The sequence below is a fragment of the Polychytrium aggregatum genome, assembly GCF_025602895.1.
Source record: "Polychytrium aggregatum strain JEL109 chromosome Unknown BJ171scaffold_57, whole genome shotgun sequence".
Taxonomy (NCBI): domain Eukaryota; kingdom Fungi; phylum Chytridiomycota; class Chytridiomycetes; order Polychytriales; genus Polychytrium; species Polychytrium aggregatum.
The window spans coordinates 203362-223082 of NW_026516259.1; the positions used below are offsets into that span (position 1 = coordinate 203362).

General features: G+C 57.5%; 8 protein-coding genes across 8 annotated transcripts; 6 read left to right on the forward strand and 2 right to left on the reverse strand.

Annotated features, from left to right (window-relative positions):
* Positions 1–13: 13 nt before the first annotated feature.
* Positions 14–1505, forward strand: BJ171DRAFT_525128 (S-adenosyl-L-methionine-dependent methyltransferase). Its single transcript, XM_053112634.1, has 4 exons — positions 14–133; positions 347–450; positions 709–764; positions 974–1505. The coding sequence occupies exons 1-4, from the start codon at positions 66–68 to the stop codon at positions 1424–1426; spliced, it is 681 nt and encodes a 226-aa protein (XP_052962521.1). The 5' UTR covers positions 14–65; the 3' UTR covers positions 1427–1505.
* A 320-nt stretch (positions 1506–1825) lies between these two features.
* BJ171DRAFT_571615 (uncharacterized protein) lies at positions 1826–2485 on the reverse strand (the record flags this gene model as incomplete). The annotated part of the gene is made up of 2 exons (XM_053113687.1): positions 2160–2485; positions 1826–2091 (listed from the first exon to the last, which is right to left on the reverse strand). The coding sequence occupies exons 1-2, from the start codon at positions 2443–2445 to the stop codon at positions 1826–1828; spliced, it is 552 nt and encodes a 183-aa protein (XP_052962522.1). The 5' UTR covers positions 2446–2485.
* A 552-nt stretch (positions 2486–3037) lies between these two features.
* BJ171DRAFT_525130 (aquaporin-like protein) lies at positions 3038–5261 on the forward strand. Its single transcript, XM_053112635.1, has 4 exons — positions 3038–3301; positions 3456–3679; positions 3785–4197; positions 4345–5261. Exons 1-4 carry the CDS (start codon positions 3164–3166, stop codon positions 4908–4910), a joined length of 1341 nt encoding a protein of 446 aa, XP_052962523.1. The 5' UTR covers positions 3038–3163; the 3' UTR covers positions 4911–5261.
* Positions 5262–5671: 410 nt separating this feature from the next.
* Positions 5672–11761, forward strand: BJ171DRAFT_251536 (uncharacterized protein). The gene is made up of 20 exons (XM_053106693.1): positions 5672–5802; positions 6007–6092; positions 6259–6341; positions 6495–6629; positions 6798–6904; positions 7048–7138; positions 7415–7541; positions 7716–7813; positions 7926–8834; positions 9040–9264; positions 9517–9663; positions 9753–9827; positions 9917–9980; positions 10066–10185; positions 10284–10372; positions 10489–10668; positions 10774–10878; positions 11009–11193; positions 11300–11399; positions 11536–11761. Exons 1-20 carry the CDS (start codon positions 5747–5749, stop codon positions 11572–11574), a joined length of 3021 nt encoding a protein of 1006 aa, XP_052962524.1. The 5' UTR covers positions 5672–5746; the 3' UTR covers positions 11575–11761.
* A 148-nt stretch (positions 11762–11909) lies between these two features.
* Positions 11910–12789, reverse strand: BJ171DRAFT_525132 (uncharacterized protein). The gene has a single exon (XM_053112636.1). The coding sequence runs from the start codon at positions 12761–12763 to the stop codon at positions 12347–12349; it is 417 nt and encodes a 138-aa protein (XP_052962525.1). The 5' UTR covers positions 12764–12789; the 3' UTR covers positions 11910–12346.
* A 653-nt stretch (positions 12790–13442) lies between these two features.
* On the forward strand, positions 13443–15061 carry BJ171DRAFT_525134 (uncharacterized protein). The gene has a single exon (XM_053112637.1). It carries the CDS (start codon positions 13453–13455, stop codon positions 14857–14859), a length of 1407 nt encoding a protein of 468 aa, XP_052962526.1. The 5' UTR covers positions 13443–13452; the 3' UTR covers positions 14860–15061.
* A 1952-nt stretch (positions 15062–17013) lies between these two features.
* Positions 17014–17934, forward strand: BJ171DRAFT_525142 (uncharacterized protein). The gene is made up of 3 exons (XM_053112638.1): positions 17014–17188; positions 17295–17434; positions 17509–17934. Exons 1-3 carry the CDS (start codon positions 17057–17059, stop codon positions 17639–17641), a joined length of 405 nt encoding a protein of 134 aa, XP_052962527.1. The 5' UTR covers positions 17014–17056; the 3' UTR covers positions 17642–17934.
* On the forward strand, positions 17448–19667 carry BJ171DRAFT_251633 (Prefoldin). The gene is made up of 6 exons (XM_053106695.1): positions 17448–18154; positions 18392–18494; positions 18789–18820; positions 19035–19109; positions 19258–19363; positions 19489–19667. The coding sequence occupies exons 1-6, from the start codon at positions 17708–17710 to the stop codon at positions 19560–19562; spliced, it is 837 nt and encodes a 278-aa protein (XP_052962528.1). The 5' UTR covers positions 17448–17707; the 3' UTR covers positions 19563–19667.
* The last annotated feature ends 54 nt before the right edge of the window (positions 19668–19721 follow it).

A 19721-nucleotide genomic window follows, 5' to 3' on the forward strand; every position in this document is an offset into this window, starting at 1 on the left:
TTCTCCTCCAGCCCACCACCAGCCCGCTGCCGCAACAGCCTCAGATCCGCAGCGAGCCCAACGACATGGATGTCCTGGCCGACGAAAACAAGCAGTATGCCACGGTCGAATACTGGGACAAGCGCTATCAAACGTAATAATGTCGAGACACAGCCCTGCGTTGCCAGAGCGATTTCCCTCGACATTGCGACTGCTGTCACCGGATTGTCGATTCGACTGCCTGTGTGGTCTGCGACCTGCCCTTACTAACAGCGCATCAATCTGATCGGGGAAATATTGGCCACCCCGATGCGAAATTTCAATGCGGACCTTGCCTTTTGCTGATACCCATGCTGCTGGCCCACAGCGAGTCGGAAAAAGTCAACACCTACGACTGGTTCAAGAAATGGGCTGATCTGAAGGACTCGATTAGCGAGTATCTGCAGGCCGACCACGAGATCCTGCACCTTGGTAAGATGCGGGGCACTGGTATATGAACCGGGCTTCAACAACCACCGTCCGCCGACTGGGTCGTCTGGAGACATTGGGGCGGCTCGTCAACTCTTGGCCCGTTGTCTATGAATCACCCTCTGGCCGTGAGCGGATGAGACCCATCCCATCGCCGCCACGGTTCTGACCGAGAGTGCTAGAGTTGACCTGAGGCTATCCCGGTGTAACGGTGCCGGCAAGAGCGCTCATAGAATTGAATGAACCAACTCTATCACACAGGATGCGGCAACAGCTCACTCTCGGAAGACATGTACGAGGACGGGTTCAAGCATCAGGCAAGTGCTCGATGCCGTTGGCTGTCATCCGATAGCAAGAGGGTGAAAGCGTGAAATGTAGCGCCGGCACGGCAACGCAGGCCCAATGCTTCGATACCCATCTATCGAGCACTTGGGCGATCACCGCTCCGGCAAGCAACCTGGCTGCGAAAGCAAGCCCCGCCGGGGAACTGGTCTTTAATACTGAATACGGCTCCCATGAATCGCAGGCCAATGTCGATTACAGCCTGCCGTGCATCGAAGCCATGGCGAAGCGGTGTGAGGAAAAGTGCCCAGAGATTCGATGGATCCACGGCGACATCTTCCAGCTCTCGCCAGATGTATTCGCCGAGCCGCAGTTTGACGTTGCCCTCGATAAGGGAACCATGGATGCCTTTTTGACAACCCGGACGCAAGAAGACGATCCATGGAACCCGTCGGAGCGGATCCGATCCGTCGCGCGCAACTACCTGACACAGGTCGCTGCGGTTTTGAAACCTGGCGGCCGGTTCATCCATGTTACCTGGGAGCAGCCTCAGTTCCGTCGGCAGCTGCTCGAGGTGCTTCCGGATCAGATCGTTGTTGACAAGGTCAAGAAGGTTGGCGACGGGTGGGAGTACTTTATCTACATATGCACGAAGAGACAGGACTCGCGAAGCGAACAATCGGGTTCCCGTTGGTGAATGAGCTCGGATTGCACATAGATTCGCCTCTGATGACGGCGCTTTGTAGAAACAAATAACAGCATCCCATTCATTGCACAACCAAACGGAACCAAACCAGAGTGAAGCTGGTTGCTCACGGGCATCATGCTGTATCCAGGCATCGATGGCCTGCGTCTGGAATGAGTATATGCGATGAAATCTGTCACCTTGACAGCTGGGACTGCAACATCGCATCGCATCGCAGCGATGGACGAGTGTGTATTCAGGACCCAGAAACAAGTGACATCTCTGACTCACACCAGGGTGCCCTGTTTCGTTTTGGGTACGCCGCGACCAGATCCGGAAAAATCTTGGGACCATTTGTCTGCAGCGATTTGCGGTCGCGCCACGGCGGTCCACGACGGTTTGCTGCGATGCTCAACTGGATTTGATGCAGGCCGAGTGGGTAGCATCCTGCCACTGATATCCTGTTTTGCAAACGCACTGATCGTTCGCGGGGTTCTCTGGAGTGACCCATAGCGCATTCAAAGTCGCGGCGCAGACTGGACAGCGTTGCGCATGGAGCCAAGATTGCACGGCATCAGCTGCGGCAATGCGCTCTCGCCCTTTGGGAACAGCGTCAAATGCACCGGCATAACGAGAAGCATCTGCGCCGAATTGCTGCCAGAGCAGCCGTATCTCCCCTGTTTCCCATACACTCTCCCAGCTCGGACAGCGGAACAAAGCACGAAGCAATCGTGTGGTTGCTTACTCTGCTCCCCGGGCCAACAGGCGGTTCCGCTGGGATTTCGATACAGTCCCAGAGTGCACGTCTGGACGCTGGAGCTTGCATCGTCGTCGCGCTCATGGAGCACCGGCGCTGCCACCGCAAGACTTGTCAGAAGGAACCCAAGACCGAGCGCGCGAAGAAAATGCATGGCGAGCAAGATGAAGCGGCAAGCAGATGCCGGCGAGGCCGGCGAGGCCCAACCCTTCTTTTTGTTCAAGGAAGGAGGGTAAGCAAAGTGACGACAGCGCAGATGCTGGATCGGCTGCATCGAATCTCGTCGGTGACGTCGGTCCTGTCCCCGTTTGACCGGCGCAGGCGCCAACACCCAGCGGGATCCAGCGCGCCTGTGCTGATAGAGTTTCTGCTCTGGGGCTGGCCGCTGGACCAGCCCTGCCGGCATCGCCCGAGGCCTCTGGGCTGCCTCTCGGTCGAGCCGCTGTGACGACACCGGCCATCATCGCAGGGAGCCGATGCATCACCCCGCATCGGCGCCTGTCCTGGCCAGAGCCGCTCGGACGACAGCAGCCACGTCGCCGGTATCGCTCTGGTCTGAAGGTCCGCCCGTGACCGCTGACTCGCGCCGATTTTTTTCCTTGTCGCACGAGGGGCCAAGAAGCGTGCTTGTCAGGACGGGTCACTGTGACTCGTCGGTGGCCGGCCGCACTGTGGCTGTCGGCTTGCGCGCACAACACCCAGAATAGACGCGCGGCACTGGCGGGCTCGCGCTTGTGGCACCGCACGGCCACGGGCACGCCCGCCCCCCAGCGCTTATCGCCCTTTGAGCCGCGAAGGTCCAAAGGCCGCCATCCCATCCTATAAAGCCCCTCTGGCTCTCGCAGCATCGGCCTCGTCCTCCAGCAGCTCTGCCGCCTATTCCCCTCATCCTCCATCCACGCCTCCATCCATTCGCGGGCTGATCCCTCAGCCCAGCTCGCAGCGTCCTTCCCTCATCTCTCCCATCTGCGCTTTGCAGCATCCCGCCCGAAATGTCGGCCACCTACACCCTCGGCGAACGGTGCCTGACCGAGTTCCTGGCCACGACGATGGTCATGTTCGTTGGCTTGAGTGTCATTGCCAATGAAATCCTGCCTGGCACCAAGGGCCACGGCATGGGCTTTGGCTGGGTACGTTTGCTTTGTTGCGCTGTCCTGTCAAGCACGCAAGCACGCAATCAGACAGACAGCGATCTTGTTTGCTCCCCTTTGATCGATCCCTGACTGGGCATGGATGGAATCGCTCAATGTGCTGACACTCGTCATGCTGCTGCCTCCCCTGTAGATCGCCGTTGGCTTCATGGCCGCCTTCATCATCCCCCTGATCATCTTTGGCTACGCCTCGGCGCATGTCAACCCAGCCTCCTGCATGGCCCTCTGGGTCATGGGCAAGATCAGCGGCTGGGAGTTCCTGGCCCTCAGCGCCTCCGAGATGGCCGGCGGCTTCCTCGGCTCCATGCTGATGTACCTGTTCTATCTGCCCCACTTCCGAACCGTTCCGGAGCCCAGGTGTGTCTTGGTTTGGAGATTATGATCGGCATTGGCGTCGCTTGCTCACGTCCAGAACGAACCAAGTATTGACTTTTGCCTTCTCTTTCCCCTGGTTCCATGCAGCGGAACGCATGAGCAGAACCTCCTCCGCACTCGCGACCACTATGACCCGTCTGTGCTTCGCTTCGCCTCCTACAGCACCAAGAGTGGCCTGAACTCGACCAAGAGCCTCAAGGAGCGTCTCAAGGAGGCCCGTTACTACCTCACCAACTCGGACCTCGATGGCCGCCCCGACCAGGTCCTCGACATCCTCAGCAGCGGAACTTACCACCTCCACCGCATGGAAGTCCCCTTCCCCGTCAACGAGAGCCCCAATGAAGAATCCGCCATCAGCGGCCTTGGCCAGACCGGCAAGGCTCTTCGCAAGCGCCATAGTCTGCAGGTTGCTGATATGCAGTGGCAGCTTCGAAAGCTCGAGGCGGAGCTGGCTGCTTCGACCAACGCTCCTGTTCCCGAGGAAGACCCCAACCGCACCGGTAAGCCACTCGATGCTGCTCGGTCGGGTGTGTGCTGTCGCGGCATCCCTGTGCAGCTGACTCCTAATCATTCGGCTGACTCCTAATCATTCGGCTGACTCCTAATCATTCGGCTGACTCCTAATCATTCGGCTGCCTCGTTTCCAGCCCGACCTTCTGAAGTCGTCCCTCCTGTCCGTGCCAAGACCACCGATGACATCGTCGCCGTCCCCGCCTCGACCAAGGTTGTTCACGACCACAGCAGAGAGTCCTCCTCCGTCACCACCAAGGAGGATGCCATCTATCGCGCCATGATTATCGCCGACCAGAACGCCAAGCTCAGTGTCTTTGCCACCCGCCCCAGCATCTATCTGCCCATCCACAACTGCTTCGCTGAGGCCGTCGCCACCTGTGCCTTGATGCTCGGCGCCATCCTCATCGACAACCGATTCAGCGAAATCACCGGCGAGACCGGCCTCGTCTACTCCAACGGCCTGTCGCAGTTCTTCATTGGCCTCTGGATCCAGACCCTGGTCCTGGGTCTCGGCGGCCCCACCGGTCTCGCTGCCAACCCTGCTCGTGACCTCGCACCTCGTATCGCCCACATGCTGCTGCCTATCCCTGGCAAGGGCTCGTCCGAAATGTTCTATGGGCTGCTCATCAACGCGGCCGCCCTCGTCGGCGGTGCCGTTGCTGGCCTGCTGGCTACCGCCATCCTGCTTATCAAGCACTGAGAGATCCTTTGCCCGTCATGGAGGCCGATCTTGGCTATTCATTCATCCATTCACTTCCTTGCGCTCGGCCCAACGGAGTCGCTCGGCCCATCGTCTCGTCGCTCTCGACAACGATCGCTACCCCGATATCTGCCTCGTAATTCACCCAACCCTTCTATTATCCCGGGCTGCACTACTACTTTGCTTACGCCCAAACGACCCGCCCTTGACGGTTAATACTATTTTTCTGTTGACAGCTGCCGCATCCAGACTTTGTGGATGCGCCCTATTTTTGCGATCTTCTACTTGGCTCCGAGGCTATCGGCCAATGCCCTTTGTCCCCCCCCCGCTGAATACACACTGCTTGCAAACGACATGATGTGGGACCGTTGAGCGGATATGTTGGGTGGCCCGCATGAGCGACTTGGATGATGGCATTCATGGGCAGTGGCTGGCTCGCACCTCATGACCATGTTGCGCCGACCTCGGCACCGCGATTCCTCATCCGTTGCATTCTCCCATTCGCTGCAATGATGGCATTTGCATTTGCATTTGCAATCGAGAGTCATCCGGCTTGGTCGCCAGCCCCGGTGCACACTGCCCCATGCAATCTTTGGTTGCTCAGCCCCCCTCCTCGCAGATGCTTCCAGACGGTATCTGACCGCAGCCATGTGGCTGTGCCTGTCGCTGTCCCGAGCCACCAGCCAGCCGCGGGTTGGCCGGCTCGCCAGCCTGGTCGTCGCGCTCTCGCCCTCCCCTCGTCGTCCGGCTTTCTGCTCATCTATCCACGTCAAGTCTGCCCCCATCCAGATCGACAGCCCCTCCTATCCGCCGCACTCTCCCGACCAACACCCAGAATGGATTCTACCACCTCAAAGCCCCAGATCGACGAAGGACTGTACTCGAGACAGCTGTAAGTTGGCCCTGCTGCGCGAGCGATCTATCGGCCGACTGCTTCGCGGCCTCCTGGGCTTGCACGTTCTCCTCCCCGCAATCGGCCGATGCAGGTCCGCTTCTGGGGCTCCGGTTGTAGCTCGTGATGTGCGATACGAGCCCGTCCTTCAACCGCTCTCCCCAAGCAGTCACTAACCAGCCGATATCTTCGCTGTGCTCCCAGTTATGTCCTGGGCCACGATGCCATGCAAAAGATGAGCACCTCCAACGTCCTCATTGTTGGACTAAAGGGCCTTGGTGTCGAAATTGGTACGGTGACATTTATTCATCTCCTTCTTGATGCATCTTGCTTGTCTGGCATTGTTTGTCGATACCGGACTCTGCCTCTATATCTCTCCCCTCATCCCCAAATCGCCTGGGCCCATCCCATCCAACCCATTCTGACCGGTGGCGGTTTCTAATGCTTTACAAATAGCCAAGAACGTCATTCTTGCCGGTGTCAAGTCCGTAACCCTGTACGATCCGGCCCCGGTCCGAATCGGCGATCTGTCTTCGCAGGTATACGCCAAACCATTGCAACAGTTTCGGACACTTGCTGGTCTGCTGCTCCGGCTTGGCCCAGCAGACGTCGAGTCAACCCACTCCCCTGCCCTCCGTTTCTGATCATCGACTTGCTCTCTGTGCTGACGCTAACGAGATCACGCATCCCAGTTCTTCCTTCGTGCTGAGGATGTCGGCAAGAACCGTGCTGCCGTCTCGGCTCCTCGTCTCGGCGAGCTCAACAACTACGTGCCCGTGTCCGTCCTGGAAGGAGACCTGACGAGCGAAGCTCTGGAGCGATTCCAGGTGGGTTTGCTAAGGAACGTGCTCGAGGAAAGCTGCACCACTCCTCCTTCCCTGGCGGTCTTGCTGGCTCGTCCTGCCGTTTCGTGCTTGTTGTCTGCATTGGATCGCTAACGGCATTGCCTCGACCATCGAATCTGCATCTCCGCGGATGTGAATGGGCCATGACAGTGTGTCGTCGTGACCGACACTCCTCTGAACAAGCAGCTGGAGATCAACGACTTTACCCACAGCCGCAACATTCGATTTATCTCGGCCGACACTCGTGGCCTCTTTGGGTGGGCATCCACATCTCTGCGGCTCTTGCCTCGTCCTCGGCAAAGCTGTACAGCTGGGCCGCCGCCGCCCCCTCCACCATCCAACTCGTCTCACATCCGTTTGCTCCCCTGGCTCCATCTGCCCTTCTTCCCATAACCAATAGCTACACCTTCAACGACTTTGGCACCAACTTCAACGTCGTCGATCAGACCGGCGAGGAGCCCATCACCGGCATGATTGCCGGCATCTCCAGTGTACGTCGTATGTGCGGCATGCAAGCCGACTATGGGTTGGCGATTGCAGAGGATGTGTCTCGACTTGTCTGTGGCAGTGGCGATCGCGGTGTGTTTTGAAATAGCTCGGGTGAACCTTCCTATGTGGTCGATACTGGAGCCAATGCCGTTTCAGATAGTGACCCCTCAGTGGCGCCACATACCACACCAGCTTAAACATCGATACCTGAGACCGTGGCCCCGTCTGGCTACCGCCGCTAACACAACCTCAACCCACCTGCCTCTGTACTGCAACAGGACAAGGAAGGCATCGTTGCTTGTCTCGAAGACCATCGCCATGGTCTCGAGGATGGCGATGTCGTGACGTTTACCGAGGTTCAGGGCATGAACATCAACGGTGTCCAGCGAAAGATCACCACCAAGGGTATTGTGTCGCTTGCTTGGTTAAAGCCTTGTGGATGGCTTGCTGCGTCGCTTCTGCCTTTGCATATGGCCCAATGCCGGAAGGCGGCTTGGTTTTGTGCAGAAGCACACATGCCTCACCAACGACAGCTCCGTCGAACATGCGTCTCTAACCACAGCTTGCGAATGTGCACAGGCCCCTATACCTTTGCCATCGGCGATACCGCTGACCTGGGTACCTATGTCAACGGCGGTATCTACACTCAGGTCAAGCAGCCCAAGATCCTCAAGTTTGTAAGTGTCCTCACCCCTCGGCTCTATCGCCAGCGCTCATGGCACCTCGAGTATCTGGGCACAGTCCAGAGCGCTAATCAACTGTTCAATTTCCCCCCCCAACTTGCCATAGAAATCTCTCCGCGAAAGTCTGGAGAGCCCCGACTATGTGATCTCGGACTTTGCCAAGTTCGATCGCCCCGCCCAGCTGGATATCTGTTTCCAGACCCTGGATGCCTTCTGGAACAACCGAAAGAGCTTCCCCCGCCCCATGAATGCGCAGGATGCCGACGAGTTCTTTGCCCTCGCCAATGAGATCAACAAGCGCGCCAAGGAGCCTGCCGAGCTCGACGAAAAGCTCATCAAGGAGTTTGCCTTCCAGGCCACCGGCGACATTCCTCCCATGAACGCCGTTCTTGGCGGCCTGGTTGCCCAGGAAGTTCTCAAGGCTTGCAGTGGCAAGTTCCACCCGATTCACCAGACCTTCTTCTTTGACTCCCTCGAGAGCTTGCCCAAGGACGTCGTCCGCACCGAGGAGAGCTGCAAGCCTCTTGGCAGCCGCTACGATGGCCAGATTGCTGTCTTTGGCCGCGAGTTCCATGAACGCATCACCAATGTCCGCCAGTTCCTGGTCGGCGCTGGTGCCATCGGCTGCGAGATGCTCAAGAACTGGGCCATGCTCGGCATTGGAAGCGGACCCGAGGGTTGCATCTACGTCACCGACATGGACACCATCGAGAAGAGCAACCTGAACCGCCAGTTCCTGTTCCGCCCCCGAGATGTGTCCAAGCTCAAGTCGGAGACCGCCGCCGAGGCCGTCGTGCGCATGAACCCGGATCTCCAGGGCAAGATCCGCTCGTTCTCTGACCGTGTCGGCCCGGACACCGAGCACATCTTCAACGATGACTTTTGGGAGTCGCTTACCGGCGTCACCAACGCCTTGGACAATGTCGATGCCCGTCGATACGTTGACCGACGATGCGTCTACTACCGCAAGCCGCTTCTCGAGTCCGGCACCCTTGGCACCAAGGGCAACACTCAGGTAAGCCCAGCGCGCTGGGGCACGGTGGCTGTGTACTGAGCCACTTGGACACCGGGACTGCCCGAGTATGCTCGAGACCTGGGCAATCTCGGGAGGGGGGGGGACGCAATTTTGCGCCTCAGATCCGCTCGCCGACGACGGCGCTGTTCGCCGGACCGAACTCGAGTGCCCCCAGTTGATTGTGCCGTGTCCTTTCTTGATCTAGGTCGTTCTGCCCCACGTCACCGAGTCGTACTCGTCCTCCCAGGACCCTCCGGAAAAGTCCATCCCCATCTGCACGCTCAAGAACTTCCCCAACGCCATCGAGCATACAATCCAGTGGGCCCGCGACCAGTTTGAAGGCCTCTTCCGCAGCCCCGCCGAGAGCGTCAACTTGTATCTCAGCACGCCTGACTTTATTGAGCAAACCATGAAGCAGAGTGGAAGCCAGGTGGGTGGTCCGTGTGCTGTCCGTGTGCTGTCCGTGTGCTGTCCGTGTGCTGTCCGTGTGCTGTCCGTGTGCTGTTCGTGTGCTGTTCGTGTGCTGTTCGTGGTCCATCGAACAACAAGTCGCCCTCGATATCCTCGTGGGAGGAGGGGCAGCAGCATCGATGTTTTTTGCGGGTAGTACCATGACCGAGCGATCTCGTGCCCGTCGTCGAGGCCTGCAAGCTGACCGAATGCACGTTTGTGGACAACACAGAAAGAAACCTTTGAGAACATCCTGAGCTTCCTGGTGACGGCCAAGCCTCTGACCTTTGATGAGTGCATTGCTTGGGCTCGCCTCAAGTTCGAGGAGTACTTCCACAACAACATTCTCCAGCTTCTCTACAACTTCCCCAAGGACGCCGTAAGTGAAGGAGCGGCTTGCCGGCGTGCATAGGGAGTATCCATGGCCCTATCGCAGCCATAGCTCACTCTCCCCACTTTCGGTTGCAGATCACCTCCTCTGGCACGCCCTTCTGGTCCGGCCCCAAGCGCGCCCCCGATGCCATTGTCTTTGATGCCAACAACGTGAGTGTTCTCCCTCGCTGCACCGTTCCTTTGCTCTGTCTTGGTCGGTCGGCACGATCGGAGAAGCTGACACGCATATTACCACCAAGTCCCTGCACATGGACTTTATCATCACTGCCGCCAACCTTCATGCCTTCAACTACGGAATGAAAGGTAAGTTTTGCAAGGATTTTGGTGGCCAACCTGCAGCTTTTTGGACGGCGCGCTCAGCTCATCCTTGGAACATCCGGCCTTACAGGCAGCACCGATGTGGCCTACTTCAAGCGTGTCCTCGAAAACATCATTGTGCCCGAGTTTTCGCCCAAGCAGGGAGTCAAGATCCAGGTCCAGGAAAATGAGAATGTCTCCCAGCAGACCGGTATGAGATGAGTCGGCGCAGATGCGGATGCGGATATTCATGTGCGTGCCACAGGCCTGTCTGCAGCAGTGACCAATGTCGTGCCATCGACTCCACAGATACCGGCGACTTGGAGGCCGTTGTGAAGGCCCTTCCTCCCCCTTCAAGCCTTGCCGGCCTTCGCCTCACCCCGGCCGAGTTCGAGAAGGTAATGCTGTCTGTGCAAGCCGCGTTGGGCGATGGACTCGACACATGGTGGGGTTGGCTCCAGGGACCGCCATCGCTCCACTGACCCGCCCCGGCTTTTGCATATCTATGGAACAGGACGACGACACAAACTTCCACATCGACTTCATCACGGCCACCTCCAACCTGCGTGCCTCCAACTATGGAATCGCCGTCGCCGACCGCCACAAGACCAAGTTCATTGCCGGCAAGATCATTCCTGCCATTGCAACCACTACGGCCCTCGTGACGGGTCTCGTTTGCTTGGAGCTGTACAAGGTAAGCGTCCGACCCTTCGACGGACCCTCGCAGGCCAAGATCCCTCTTTCGCTATTGCGTATTTGCCATCCTGACCGGCTATTACACCCTGCACTCGACCCCCAGATCATTGCCGGTAACACCAAGATCGAGGACTACAAGAACGGCTTTGTCAACCTGGCCCTGCCCTTCTTTGGCTTCTCTGAGCCCATTGCCGCCCCCAAATTCAAGGTGAGAATCCAGGAACAGTCTCCCGCGTCATCCCGGCCACAGTACCAACGCGCCATATCCTGGCTGCAGAAGCGATTGTCGTGAGCAGCATGGTTCTAATATCATACTGACGTGTTTTCCTGGCGTACAGTACTACGACAACTTCTTTACGCTGTGGGACCGCTTCGATATCGTCGGAGACATCACCCTCAACCAGCTGATCGAGCTGTTCCAGAAAGAGCACAAGCTGGAGATCACCATGCTCTCGAGCGGCGTCAGCATGCTCTTCACTTCCTTCATGCCCAAGAAGAAGCTCGAGGAGCGAAAGGACTTGCCGTATGTATCTCTGCGCGCGACCAGGGCGGCCAGATCGACACCGATCTTTGCACGGCTGCACCAGGCTTGTTCATGGCTGACTTACACCCGCCGTCGATGCCAACAGCATCTCCAAGCTTATCGAGTTGGTTTCTCGCAAGCCCATTCCCTCGCATGTGCGCGCCGTTGTCCTCGAAGTCTGTGTCAACGACACTGAGGGAGAAGATGTGAGTATATTTGACCGCGGCTCGGCTCGGCTGCACCCTCCCCCGTCCTTTGACCGCCACGCAATCCGAATGCTGGCCGATGGCAGCCACAGCAAAGCGCAGAACCCCTTGAGCTAACGAGCACTTCCGCCAACAGGTCGAGGTTCCCTACCTCCGTGTTGTCATCAAGCCCTGAGCTTGTCGGTTGTCTCAGGCCGGGCAACATAGTCGCCTTAGTGGATGCATCCCCACGCAACCCTACAATACGACTCGCTCGTTCGCCAGAAACAAACCACGCGGGCAGCGAGAGCATTTCAAATATCCTGTTTGAAGCGTTTACTTGAGTGAATACAGCTCTGTGCAACAATTTGCACCCAAACGACCGTCTGTCCAGCTCGGCGATACCCTTGATCAGCAAGCCCCACCTACCCACTCTCTCCAAAAGTAGACGAAACACCCAGATATCATGGTTGGGAGCTGGGATATGTGATCAATGATTATCGATGGAGGGGGTCTCGTTGAGCAACGATCGGCTTTGACATCACGAGCATGTTCCTGGCTTGCGATGTTGGATTGCGGTACACCAACTACAACTGCACCAACTACAACCGCACCAACTACAACTGCACCAACCACATCTGCGTCAACCACATCTACACCAACGCACGCTTTCCTCTGGCTGTGGAGATACTGCTCAAAATAACGACTAGGGTATATCCCCTGCCCTGCTTTCGCGGTGTGGGTACTGGTTGTTAATCTCGAGTGAGTGTATTCCTATCCAAAAACGAAACCAGGGCGTCTGCCACTTCGTTCTGTGAGCCCTGAACATGGCCTTGCCGTTGCGTTGGGTTGAGCCGGCGGGCAACGATTGGCTCGAGCTTTCGGATCGTGTCGATCGAGTGGGCTCAGAGTTGGCTCGATGGCGAGGAGCTCGATACTCTCGCCGAAGGAAAGACCGTCATAAAAGCCTAACCGCCGCTCACGGGGGGAATGAGGGCCACTTCGTCGCCAGGCCGAACCCAGAGCGGCTCGCGGGGTTGGCCGCCAGCAACCGCTAGCCTTGCAGGCAGCCACGACTCGAGCGGAGCATAGTCCAGATTCACGGCGACCATCATCGATGCAAGAAGCGGCTTGAGGTCCGGAAAACGTGCCAGGAGATGCTCGACGAGATCTGCCAGACTCACAGCCGGAGCGATGCTTGGCGGAATCTGCCTGGGTCCGTGCTGGAGCGCACCGGCACCGGCATCGACACCGACATCGGCAATCGCGATCTCGACCGAGGCTGCCCCGGCCACGTCCTTGGCGGCTGCAAAGAAGAGCACGGTGACCAGACCAGAGCCGTCTGTGCGTGCGGCGCTGGCTGGGGTCGCTGGAGAGGAGGACATGGGTTGGGTCTGCTGGCAGAGGAGACGGCTGCTGGTCTGTGGGCCCAGCCAGCGAGAGTCGCGCAGGATCTGTCCAGGACAGCATGCGCTGCGCCACGTCGCACCAGAGCCAGCAGGCGGTGGATACCCACCTTGGCTTGGTCTGCATCCACCCCCTTCCTCCTCTTCCTCCTCGATACTTCGCAAGCCATCCCACTCGCCGACTCCAGCATAAGCCGCTTCGATGACAGACCGCGAGTGGTATGTATCTGCAGAGCAAGTAACCAACTGGTCGCCTCGTCCCATCGCCCGCGGCACCTTCGGCGAGGTCTACACCGCTTCGTACTATGGCACAAACGTTGCGGTCAAGCGGCTCCTTGGTGGCTACAACCAAAGCGACCTCGACAGGTTCAGCCAGGAAGTCGGCATCTGGTACCGCTTCAATCACCCGAACATCCTCTCGCTGCTGGGTGCATGTGACACGGCCGAAAAGCCCTTCATGGTGTCGGCTTTCATGGCGAACGGCACACTGCAAAGCTATGTCTCCTGACGAAGCCGCCATCCGCCCCCTGGAAACCAAGCTCAAGCTCATGTACCAGGTTGCCTCCGGAATGGCGTACCTCCATGGAAAAAACACCATCCACGGTGACCTCAAGCCCCAAAACATTCTCTTGGACGACTCGTTCCAGGCAGTCATTTCGGACTTTGGCATGGCCCGCACCAAGCAAGCGACCGCCACCTCCATCACGATCGACCGACATGCCGGCGGAACACTCATCTACATGGCGCCGGAGATGCTCGACCTGGAACAGCCCAGGGGTGCTTCCTTCAAGACCGATGTCTTTGCCTTTGGCATCAGCCTGTACGAAGTCCTCAATGATGGCAAGGATATCTGGGTTGACGTAGACGGTCGCCCGCTCAACCTGAGAACGATCGAACGACAGATTTGCAATGGCCGTCGACCTCCCCGGCTTGGTCGGATCCCTGAGGCTATTTGGGCACTGATTGAGAAATGCTGGCACCAGGATCCAACCCAGCGACCGACGTTCACCAGCATCCTGGCCACTCTGGAACCGTACCAACTCCGTGCTCCTCCACAAGGTGTCGCATTCTTTGAGCCGGGGGCCAGACTCGCAGATGTCGTTGCTCCTGAAGGCAATGAACCGCCACCAGCGTATCCTGCCTATCAGTACGACCAGCATCCACCCGTGCAAGCGAACCCCCCGGTGCGTTATACTCAGCCCGCCGCACCTCAGTTCGGTCCTGGGCCACCAAGAGCAGAAGCAGCTCTCCAGGACAATCTCGCCATGCTCCTGGGAGACGAAGAGCTAGATGCACTCAGAGTGAAGGCCCAGAGTGGCGACCATAGCAAATTTCTCGATGCTGCCGAGATTCTGCTGGCCATGCTGCATCGAACAGATCCAGTCTGGCGCGGAGCCTTGGAATCGTTCCAGACAGCTAGCGCAAAGAACGTCGAGGCCACCTTTGCATTAGGCTGGATGCACCTCATGGGCCTTGGCACGGCCAAAGACGAACGCAAGGCACTTCGTGTCTGGGTCGATGTCCAGCCATCCAAGGGCCTCATGGGCATATTCACAGGACCAACCGATATCGAGCGGGCCATCTGCGATCTCATTCCTGTACTCCGCAGATGGTGCTATGCTGCTGGATATGGAACGTTCGTGAACTGGACAAGATGGAAGAACACCCCTGAGCGACCCTTGATTGATTCGCCCCACCACCAAAAGCTCGTCCGCTGGTGCACTCTGAGCGCGCCGACGGACCCTTTCTGCAAGTTTATGCTGGGCCAGTGCCACCACGAAGGAATCGGCACTCCGAGGGACCGACGGCTCTCCAGCCGGATCTTTGAAGAACTCGCAAACGAAGGCTACCCTCTCGCGCAGGTGCAAATCGGGCACTGCTATTGGAACGGCTATGGCGTGGCCAGAGACGACGGATGTGCGCTGCACTGGTTTCGAACAGCAGCCGATCGCGGCTGCGCCTGGGGGCAGAGCAGTCTGGGCGACTGCTATCGGTTTGGTGTGGGTGTTCCCAAGGACCACGATCAGGCGGAAGCATGGCGCCAGCAAGCCGCACGCAACGGATTCCCGAATTGATTCCCGAGGTGATTCCCGAGGTGATATGTCCCAGGTCGTTATCTCAGAATACAATTCAGATCGCGTTACACTTTGCACGATCTCATTTGCCAGCGTAGTATGCGATGGCATGCGCCAAGCTGAGCCGTAAGAAATACAGTCGGTCCAGAAAGAAAACGGGACAGTCACTTTCTGGCTTCAGATGTCTGAAGCCCGCTGACTGACTTGTAGGCCCAGTGAGCAAGCCATGCGATTGCACTCCTGTCTTCGTTGGCAATCGAGTGGTTTTGGTTGGTTTCGGGAGCACAGTCTTGAATACACCCGGTCGATCTCCTGTGACGATGATCGACTGGCATACCGAGATCATGTTCCTGGCTGCATTGATGTCTCGATCCCACAGCGTATGGCAGCTTGCACAGCTCCGGACAAAGTGGGGTTTCTCGATATCAAGATACTCGGGTGACTCGAGTCGCTTGGCTTCCCGACAATGTGAGCACACCTGGGATGTGTTGAACTCGTTCACCGAGCACACATGGATCTTGGAGACGGATCGGTCTGGTGGTCGTCTCTGGTGATGGTGGAATTGCTCAAAGTACTTGGCGAACCTGAGTCTCCGTGGGCTGGATGCATATCCCTTCCCTTGCTTCCAGGATGCATTCCCAAAGGCAATCACCACTTCGGTCTCCTTTGGTGCCTGGTCGATGACTTGCTTGCACATCTCGTGGACAGTGCGCTGTCGCTTGCTGTGGAGATCGAGTCGCTTGAATCGCCGTCGCCGGGTCAGGTTGAAGTACAGCTGTTTCTCCAGCATGTCTCCAGTGAACACATGGCGAATGTATTGCAGGAAGGGAGCCAACCCGGGGATCTTGGGACTTGGTGTGGCACTCATCCAGCGCATTTTTGGGCAGGCAGCGATTCCCACAATGATGTCCTTGATTCAAATCACAGAATGGTCATGGCCAGCGCGCGTAACAAAATATTTGATCAATCGTCAAAATCACGGGTGTCCCGTTTTTTATTGGATTGACTGTTAATCGACCACCTCCGAGTGAAGACACTGGTCGCTCTCCGGTCTCCACAATCGACATGCACACTGGTCTCGGGGTGCCAGCGGTGAATGGTGCTTTTGGACACACTGGCGAATGGCCATGGCCAGCTCGATGTTTTGAGGCAACAAATATCAAGTCAATGACCAAATACTGATGTCCCATTTCCCCCTGAACACAGTGTATCATCGGATCGACTGCAACGGAAACGAGACAGCGCGCGAGATCAGGTGCTCCCGGTGGTCTTCTTGTTCGGCTTGATCGCCATTTGAGAGCGGCGAGGGCGCCGCCTTCTCCTCTGCCCCGCATCGCATAACAACCAGACCAACTCCGGCCGCCGAGGTGCATCATCATCGCCAGCCTTACCTTCGCCATCATCATGGAGCAAGCCGCAAATCAGTTCATTTCTGAGCTTGAAAAGACATCGAGAGATCTGGACTACATCCATTCAAAGCTCAGCTCCGAGTTCACCGGTCGGCCGCTCAACCCTGTGGTGATTCTGCAAACCCTCGAGAGGTAGGATTCGCCAGCGGGGCGGCCTGTCTGATCCAACATATCTGTCCCGGCCACATCTGCTCAAGGAGCCCATCATGTCGACCTTGGATCATGCCATATTCACCGGCCGTTTCTCGCACGATCGAAGGTTCCAGGCACAGGTCGAGGCTCTGAAAGCAGAACATGCCAACATTGCCGAGCTGAAGCAGGTAATAGCTCCAGCGAAGCCTGAGGCCCAGCCCTGCTTGGGCTGCTACGATTTCTTCTCGACTGGCCTCTGACACCGTAGCAACATGAACCCGATCGGGGTACCCGCAGAACATTGAGAAAAGCCTTGGCGAAAAGTCGGCTCGTAACAAAGCCCTCCTCGACAAGATCTGCTCACAGACAGGACAGCCGGTATGCAGTGCGGATGCAGCTCCAGAGTCTGTCCGAATGGGCTCGCAATATCAACAACCGCGCCGTATATATGACGAGCTCCGAGCCCCAATGTCGTCGGCACTTGAGCTGCCAGTCTAGAGCTGACCTCTCCCTTCGCTCCTATACAGCGTATCGCTTTGGAATCTGCAGGCCCGGTAGGCCATCACACCACCAGCAACGACGACGATGGAGAAACGTCCACTATCGTGGAGGACAATCTTGCCGACCGATTTGAAGGTGAGTGCGCACATGGACCAATGATGTCGACGTCAATATACCACGGCGCTCAACCCATCTCCATGGCCCGGTATTCGACTCGGATCTGTGATCCGGCACATTCCTACAACGCCTCTCCAGAGGAAATGGAAGAACGCACACTCAGCAGAAAGGTCTGTATTAGAGCGCATCTGCGGCTGGCAAGCGCTCCCAGCACTGTCGAGAACCCGGCAACCCAATTGCCCGATAATGACACCCAACCACCCAATCTCCCCCAAGACCGGCAAGGCGTTTCTCCCCTTTTCTCAAGCCGAGCTGGAGAGCCTGTCTCCGCAAGCCCGCGGCCGCCTGACGCTGGATCAAGTCAACACCGAATACCGGCTCTTGTGGGAATACTTTGTCCGCAAGAACCCGCGGAGGTGCGACATATTAGAATGCATCGCACCCTTATCCGATATCTGCTGGCGGCGACTAACGATTGGTTTCATTGCAGCGAGAGTGCCCTGGCCTCAGCCATTGTTGGCCTCAAGCCTGGCAAGTTTGGAGAGAATCTTCTGCGCTGTCTGCGAGCTCTTGGTGTCCTGACTGTCGACAGCCGAAACAACGTCGTCTGGCTGCGAAAGTAACATGTACATACAAACGATCGTCAAGTTCGCTGCTCCGACACCACATGCAGATTGCTCGGCTGACTCATGGTCCTGCTCACTGGGTACTTTGAGCACTTGGGGGGAGGGAGAGGATGCTTGTTGGCTGGCGCTGTTACTCGATGCCAGGCCTGGATCTGCTGCTGTCCCTGGATCATCGGGCATAGCTCTCTCGATATATTGGCCGTGCTTGCTGTCTCGATCAACAGCATGCGAGCAGCAGCCTCTGCCTTGGATCCGGGTGGGTTGGGAACTGCCTCGAAATCGGCGTTTTGGGATGGCGAAGGCGTTGCCGCGTCTCGCCGCCTTCTCGCCGAGAAGATGGCCAGTTGTCCCGCACCCATGCCCACAATCGATTCGTGGTTGTCTTCGATCACCGCCCATCAGCCCGCCAGCAGCACCCAGACTCGCAACATGACCCAGCAAGCCGCACCCATTGACATTGGCGAACTCCCGCTGCCTCAGCTTCAGGCCGTCAAGCAGCAGATGGAAGAGGTATGCCCTCTCTCTGTGCCTGGTCGCTCGCGATCAGCCCATCCAAGCAACCCCGGTCTCTCATCCAGTTAGATCGAGATGATCTCACAGAGCCAGCCGCCGATATCACCCTACTGGCTTTGCCCTTGAGGCTCGTACTCGATACTGCATTACCTTTCGAGTTCCGTTACTGTGAAAGCAAGCCGACTGCCTCCCTCCCTGACCGTTTCATGCTCTTTGCTTTTGGGGCGGACACAGGAGATTCAACACTTGACTTCATCGTTTTCGCAACTCAAGCATGCCAACTCAAAGTTTGTCGACAGCATCGATTGTCTGAACTCCCTGACGCCTCAGACGGCTGGTAGGTCTACCAAGCGGAACGGCGATGGCGTTGGTGCCCGCTATGGAGCCAAATGGATACCGACTCGATCGTGGGCAGCTCCTCTCCTGGACTGGATCCGATGTCAGCGAAGCGAATGGATCGGGAGGAAGCTCATCTGCGCTCGATGTGCCCCAATTCGACCTCCGTGGCTGATCTGCACACGGGCGCCCGATGCGGTGTCGATCTTTTGCAAGTGCCCGACTTGACCCAATGCTCACCATCTGCGTCACTTTCTCGTTCCATCTCATCCGCGATCTCGAATCGGATTGCCAGGAAACGAAATCCTCGTCCCCCTGACCAGCTCCATATCCTCTTTCATGCCGGCCTTGAGCACCGTGTCCCGTTCTGGATGCTCTGGATGTTCTGGATGCTTTGGAGTGTCGCCCATATAGTCTTGTTTTCACGAGATGCCCTCCCTCCGTTGTCTGTCGCTGTTGGATCCTTAACTCGGTGCATCGGCCCCGATTGACTCTCACCGCAACCGATCTCTCCCTCCCTGCCCGGACTGCGCGATTTCACCTCTATCTGCCTGGGCAGCTCACTGACGTTGAAAAGGTTATCGTAGACTTGGGCACGGGTTACTACGTCGAGAAGGTAAGCGCATCCTCCGAGCGGCTCCGAACGCCCATCTAGAGCTATCCGGGAGCACCCAGAGCGCAATGCACATCCCCGCAATTCCACTATGCAATGTCGATCTGGCAGGCTGCAGCTGCTCACCTCTATCCGACGATACCGTCCTCAGTCCATCGCCGATGCCAAGACCTTCTACAAGACCAAGATCGATTACCTTCGCACAAACCTCGAGAAATTGCAGGACACCATCTCCCAGAGACAAAACCAATACAAAGGTGGGTGGGTGCGAGCAGAATTCACCGAGCCAGACTGACGCTGCCACCCACACATGGCTGACTCATCCTCCAACTTTTGCTTGGGACAACACGAACGATGTTTATGGCGACAATCGCGGCACCAGCTCTTACGGATGTTATGCAGTACAAGATCCAGCTTGCCGCACAGGAACAGGCCAAGGAGCGCACCAAGGCCTGAGCTCTGCAACGTCCGTGCGCAAGCAGGGCTCCGCTATGCGATCAAAGCGACCCTCGGCAAAGACAAATCCGGTCGTCTCTCAATACAGCATTCCCATGCCATCCCGCTATCGACACCTACACAGTAGCGATGGAGCTGACATAATATTTACAGGAACAT

What these genes read in the sequence shown, in the direction of transcription:
- BJ171DRAFT_525130 (XM_053112635.1), top strand. Translation starts at nt 3,164, where the DNA reads ATGTCGGCCACCTACACCCTCGGCGAACGGTGCCTGACCGAGTTCCTG. An exon ending in ACGGCATGGGCTTTGGCTGG is followed by an intron (nt 3,302 to 3,455) that starts GTACGTTTGCTT and finishes CCTCCCCTGTAG; the next exon opens with ATCGCCGTTGGCTTCATGGC. An exon ending in GGAAGACCCCAACCGCACCG is followed by an intron (nt 4,198 to 4,344) that starts GTAAGCCACTCG and finishes CCTCGTTTCCAG; the next exon opens with CCCGACCTTCTGAAGTCGTC.
- BJ171DRAFT_525142 (XM_053112638.1), top strand. Translation starts at nt 17,057, where the DNA reads ATGATGTCGACGTCAATATACCACGGCGCTCAACCCATCTCCATGGCC. An exon ending in AACGCACACTCAGCAGAAAG is followed by an intron (nt 17,189 to 17,294) that starts GTCTGTATTAGA and finishes ATCTCCCCCAAG; the next exon opens with ACCGGCAAGGCGTTTCTCCC. An exon ending in GTCCGCAAGAACCCGCGGAG is followed by an intron (nt 17,435 to 17,508) that starts GTGCGACATATT and finishes GTTTCATTGCAG; the next exon opens with CGAGAGTGCCCTGGCCTCAG.
- BJ171DRAFT_525128 (XM_053112634.1), top strand. Translation starts at nt 66, where the DNA reads ATGGATGTCCTGGCCGACGAAAACAAGCAGTATGCCACGGTCGAATAC. An exon ending in CCACGAGATCCTGCACCTTG is followed by an intron (nt 451 to 708) that starts GTAAGATGCGGG and finishes TCTATCACACAG; the next exon opens with GATGCGGCAACAGCTCACTC. An exon ending in AGGACGGGTTCAAGCATCAG is followed by an intron (nt 765 to 973) that starts GCAAGTGCTCGA and finishes CATGAATCGCAG; the next exon opens with GCCAATGTCGATTACAGCCT.
- BJ171DRAFT_251633 (XM_053106695.1), top strand. Translation starts at nt 17,708, where the DNA reads ATGGTCCTGCTCACTGGGTACTTTGAGCACTTGGGGGGAGGGAGAGGA. An exon ending in TCGTCCCCCTGACCAGCTCC is followed by an intron (nt 18,821 to 19,034) that starts ATATCCTCTTTC and finishes GCGCGATTTCAC; the next exon opens with CTCTATCTGCCTGGGCAGCT. An exon ending in CGGGTTACTACGTCGAGAAG is followed by an intron (nt 19,110 to 19,257) that starts GTAAGCGCATCC and finishes TACCGTCCTCAG; the next exon opens with TCCATCGCCGATGCCAAGAC.
- BJ171DRAFT_251536 (XM_053106693.1), top strand. Translation starts at nt 5,747, where the DNA reads ATGGATTCTACCACCTCAAAGCCCCAGATCGACGAAGGACTGTACTCG. An exon ending in GGGCCTTGGTGTCGAAATTG is followed by an intron (nt 6,093 to 6,258) that starts GTACGGTGACAT and finishes CTTTACAAATAG; the next exon opens with CCAAGAACGTCATTCTTGCC. An exon ending in GACACTCGTGGCCTCTTTGG is followed by an intron (nt 6,905 to 7,047) that starts GTGGGCATCCAC and finishes CATAACCAATAG; the next exon opens with CTACACCTTCAACGACTTTG.
- BJ171DRAFT_525134 (XM_053112637.1), top strand. Translation starts at nt 13,453, where the DNA reads ATGGCCCGCACCAAGCAAGCGACCGCCACCTCCATCACGATCGACCGA.
- BJ171DRAFT_525132 (XM_053112636.1), bottom strand. Translation starts at nt 12,763, where the DNA reads ATGTCCTCCTCTCCAGCGACCCCAGCCAGCGCCGCACGCACAGACGGC.